Source organism: Carya illinoinensis, chromosome 3 (genome assembly GCF_018687715.1).
Source record: "Carya illinoinensis cultivar Pawnee chromosome 3, C.illinoinensisPawnee_v1, whole genome shotgun sequence".
Taxonomy (NCBI): domain Eukaryota; kingdom Viridiplantae; phylum Streptophyta; class Magnoliopsida; order Fagales; family Juglandaceae; genus Carya; species Carya illinoinensis.
Genome location: NC_056754.1, coordinates 12413316 through 12417675, shown reverse-complemented (window position 1 = coordinate 12417675; position 4360 = coordinate 12413316). Strand labels below are relative to the sequence as shown.

The 4360-nt window shown below is 42.5% G+C and overlaps 1 protein-coding gene across 1 annotated transcript; it reads left to right on the top strand.

The window, feature by feature from the left end:
• Nucleotides 1-1409: 1409 nt before the first annotated feature.
• LOC122304498 lies at nucleotides 1410-1793 on the top strand. The gene has a single exon (XM_043116772.1). It carries the CDS (start codon nucleotides 1410-1412, stop codon nucleotides 1791-1793), a length of 384 nt encoding a protein of 127 aa, XP_042972706.1.
• The last annotated feature ends 2567 nt before the right edge of the window (nucleotides 1794-4360 follow it).

The following is a 4360-nucleotide window of genomic DNA, read 5'->3' as shown; positions in this document are numbered from 1 at the left end:
AGGTAGAGCAGCAGGTACCTTCGGCTGAACAGAAGGTGGATACAGTTGAAAAGCTGAAAAGGGACATGCTAGGCTCTGACGAGCATGGGCTAACAGAAGGGAGTTAAAAAAATGGAAGCACAGAAACCCAAAACATCAAGATCCTACAAAAAGTTCAACTCAAAAGCCAAACCCTAGTTCTAAACCAACTTTTGGACTTGCACGAGGTACACATTTCTGTAGTTGAACCTGAGCCTCAAGAGGTGATGGGGTATTCCACTAGAATGGAACTAGACCTTGACAAAGCAGTTTTGGAACCTGACACAAAGCACGACACCTGCAACACACCAACAGCAAATTACGAGAAGCCCCACTCCAATATAGTTGTAATCTAGAGTGGAAAAACTTCTGTCAATGCAAAAGTAAACGTCAAGTCCAAGCTGGTTGGTAGCCTACCTGGAAGAGTGGAGTGCAAAGAACTTGTACCAAGTAACAAGAGGCCAAATTCTAGTAAATGGAAAAGGAAAGCTTGAGGGAAGAACACTCAAATAGAAAGGAACTCAGGTAAGGCTCTAGCTAACTTAACTAACTATTACCTGAGGAATGGGAGTGGGTGGATAGAAAAAGAAGTTACAAAAATATTGGACATGATCCAAAAAGAATTAAAAGGATTTGAGAGATTGATGAGAACTACAATTCAATGGCAGAGGTTGGCTCCCAGCCTTGCCAACCACAATGAGTATCTTAGTATGGAACTACCGAGGGCTTGAGAACCCTCGGACCGTTAGGATCCTTAGGCAACTAACTAAGGAAAAGTTCCCCTTTTTAATTTTCGTAGTGGAAACTAAATGCAGCACTAAAAGAATGGACATGGTTAGAAGGAATTTGAGGTTTGACAGTGGCCTGGTAGTGGACAGTGTGGGGCTTAGTGGGGGGGTTAGCTTTGTTGTGGAAAGAAGAATGGAGTGTGAAAGTACTGAGCTACTCACGTTGGCACATTAGTGCTCTGGTACAGGAGGAGGCCCACTTGGCAATTTACAGGCTTTTATGGTCACCCAGAGGCAACCAAGAGGAGTAGGAGCAGGTAGCTACTTCAGATGCTTAAGCCTTCCACCCCCATGGCATGGCTATGTGCAAGGGATTTTAATGAAGTCCTACACCAAAAGGAAAAGTTAGGTCCTGCAAACAAGCCATACAAACAAATCGAGGGGTTCAGGCAGGTGGTTGAACTTTGTGGACTTAATGATCACCATTCTCAGGGGCAGAAATATACATGGTCAAATAATAGAAGAGGGAATGACTTTACAAAAGAAAGAATCGACAGAGCCTTTACAAACAAGGAATGGAATGAACTGTTTATCTTGGCATCATGCACTGTTCTACCTCCAATCAAATCTGATCACTCACCACTACACATCAGCAAATAGAATATGGACTATAGAAGGAATATGAGAGGTTTGGTCTTCAAATATGAGGCTGCATGGGAATTGAAGGAAGATTGTCATAGAATCATGACAGAATCATGGAAAAAAGGTCATTTGGGAGGCATTGAGGCTAGCTCAATGAGACACAAGTTAAAGCTATGTCAAAGGGACCTGGTGCAATGGAAACAGAAGAACAAGGAGTATGACAAAAGAGACACTACACAGAGGCTGGCCAGGATTAGTCAACTTCAAAACACTGGTACTGGTCACCACTTGGATACCATGAAACAGCTACAAAAGGAGGTCGAGCTCTCACTAGCAGAAAAGAACATGATATGGCGACAGAGAGCTAAACAACGCTGGCTCAAGCATGGAGACAAAAACACCTAATTCTTCCACATGCAGGCAAACCAAAGGAGAAAAGCAAATACAATAAAGTGCACCGAGGACCATGATGCGAGGGATGTAACTGAACATGATGACATAGAAAGAGTGTTTACAGGTTACTTCTCTTCTCTTTTCACTACCTCTTCCCCTACTAACATAGAGGCATGTTTGGATGTACTGGATCCCAAAATCTATGTGGAAATGGAGGACAGGCTCATGAAACATTTTACACTTGAGGAGGTCACAGCTGCTCTCTTTCAAATGAACCCATTGGGATCCCATAGTCGCAATGGGTTCCCAGCTCAATTCTATCAAAAACACAGCTAGTGGTGGGAAAGGAAGTATGTAGCTTTGCCCTCCAAGTCCTAAACCAAGGGGCATCTTTACAAAAGGTAAATGACACCTATCTTTTCCTTATCCGAAAGGTTAGGAAACCTGAGAAAGTGGTTGAGTACAAACCAACTAGCCTATGCAATGTCCTCTATAAAATTATTTCAAAGACTCTGGCCAAAGTGCCTTTGTACCTGGAAGACTCATTTCAAACAACATTCATGTAGCTTATGAGATACTGCACTCAATGACCTCAAGGATGAAGGGTAGGAGAGGTTTTATGGCCCTCAAATTGGATATGAGCAAGGCCTATGACAGGGTAGAATAGGCCTTTGTGACAGCAGTGATGCATAAGATGGGACTCCCTCAACATTGGATCAATTTGTTCCAAAACTGTCTCAGTTCAGTATCCTACTCGATCCTGGTCAATGGTGAGCCCCAACAGAAATTTATTCCCACAAGGGGCCTTAAACAAGGAGACCCCTTATCTCCTAACATCTTTATTATTTGTGCTAAAGTTCTAGCATCCTTGTTGAATAGAGCTGAACATTGCAGGAATATCACAAGTGTTCCAATAGGGAGAGGCCCAATCACAATGAGTCACCTTTTCTTTGCATATGACAACCTCTTATTTTGCCAAGCCAACAACAAAGAACTATTTTGTTTGCTAAACATTCTTGCTCTCTATGAAAAGGCCTCAGGACAGATGCTAAACAAAGAGAAATCCTCTATCTTTTTCAGTAAGAACACTTAGCTAGAGGCAAAACAACAAATATTATTGATGGCAGGGGTCAAGTCTAAGGGGTCTTTCGAGAGGTACCTAGAGTTGCCTGCTGTGGTGGGAAGAGCTAAGGTGGCTACCTTCCACTCTCTCATTGATAGGACTTGGGCTCGAGTAACAAATTGGAAGACAAAACACCTTTTAGCTGCAGGAAAAGAAATACTCTTCAAAGCAGTTCTACAAGCACTACCAACATACTCAATAAGAATTTTCCTCCTACCAGCATCCATTACAAGGAAGCTGAACCAATTGCTTAGAAAATTCTGGTGGGGATACAATGAAAATACCTCCAAGATCCAATGGGTCAATTGGAAACAACTCAGTTACTCAAAGGAATCTGGTGGTCTTGGTTTCAGGGATTTCAGGAGCTTCAACTTAGCAATGCTCTCCAAACAAGGCTGGAGAATTCTGTAGAATCCATCTTCACTGGTTTCAATGCTCCTTAAATAGAAGTACTTCAGCTAGGTGGATCTCTTAAAGGCACCGTTGGGAACTGGTCCCTCTTTTGCCTAGAGAGGCATTCATGCAGGGCTAAATTTGCTTAAGATGAGCTAGTTATGGAGGATAGGAAATGGACACAGGGTCAACATTTGGTCTGATTGTTAGATACCCTCCCTTCCAGCCTATCAAGTCACCTCCCCTCGAGCACAAGATTGTTGCTGCAAGACAGTAAGTGATCTGATTGAGCCCAACCAAAAGATATAGAAAGAACCCCTCCTGCAAGAACTATTCTCACCACAAGAAATGGAAGCCATTAATTCAATTCCTCTCAGCATTGGTGGAAGAGATGATAAGATGATATGGAGATTAACAAACAACGGCATATATACTGTCAGAAGTGGATACCACTTCCACAAAGACTTGGTGAATAAGGTGGAAGGGGAATATTCAAATAGATCAAAAGACCAAGCAGCGTGGAAGGCTCTATGAAAACTAAGGCTGGCTCCTGCAATCAAAATGTCCACCTTAGCTAACTTGAAAAGGAGGAAAATTGTCCCATACAACTCATGTCCAATTTGTATGCTAGTACTTGAAACTTCGGGCCATGTTCTTTGGGGTTGTAGTGCAACAAAAGATGTATGGAATCAAGGTTGCAAGAAAGTGCAAAAGATGAACTTCTACAGTGAATGATATTTGATATATGGCTTGTACCAGTGGCAACCCTTGAAACTATAGAGCTAGAAGAGGTGGTGGTTACACTCAGAGGAATCGCGACCAGGAGGAATGAATTTCTTCATGGGAAAGGTTTCAAGCACCCTACTATCTTGTCTCAACAAGCCATAGCAGAGTTATCCTCTTACAAAACACTAATCAAAACTCCCCAATTAGCTCAGATCCAACCCCCACTTGAAGGTCACAAGTGGTCCAAGCCTCCTTCGGGTCAGATTAAAATTAATTGGGATGCAGCTGTAAAGAATGGTGAAGGAAAGATTGGGAAAGGAGTTCTCATTAGAGATTA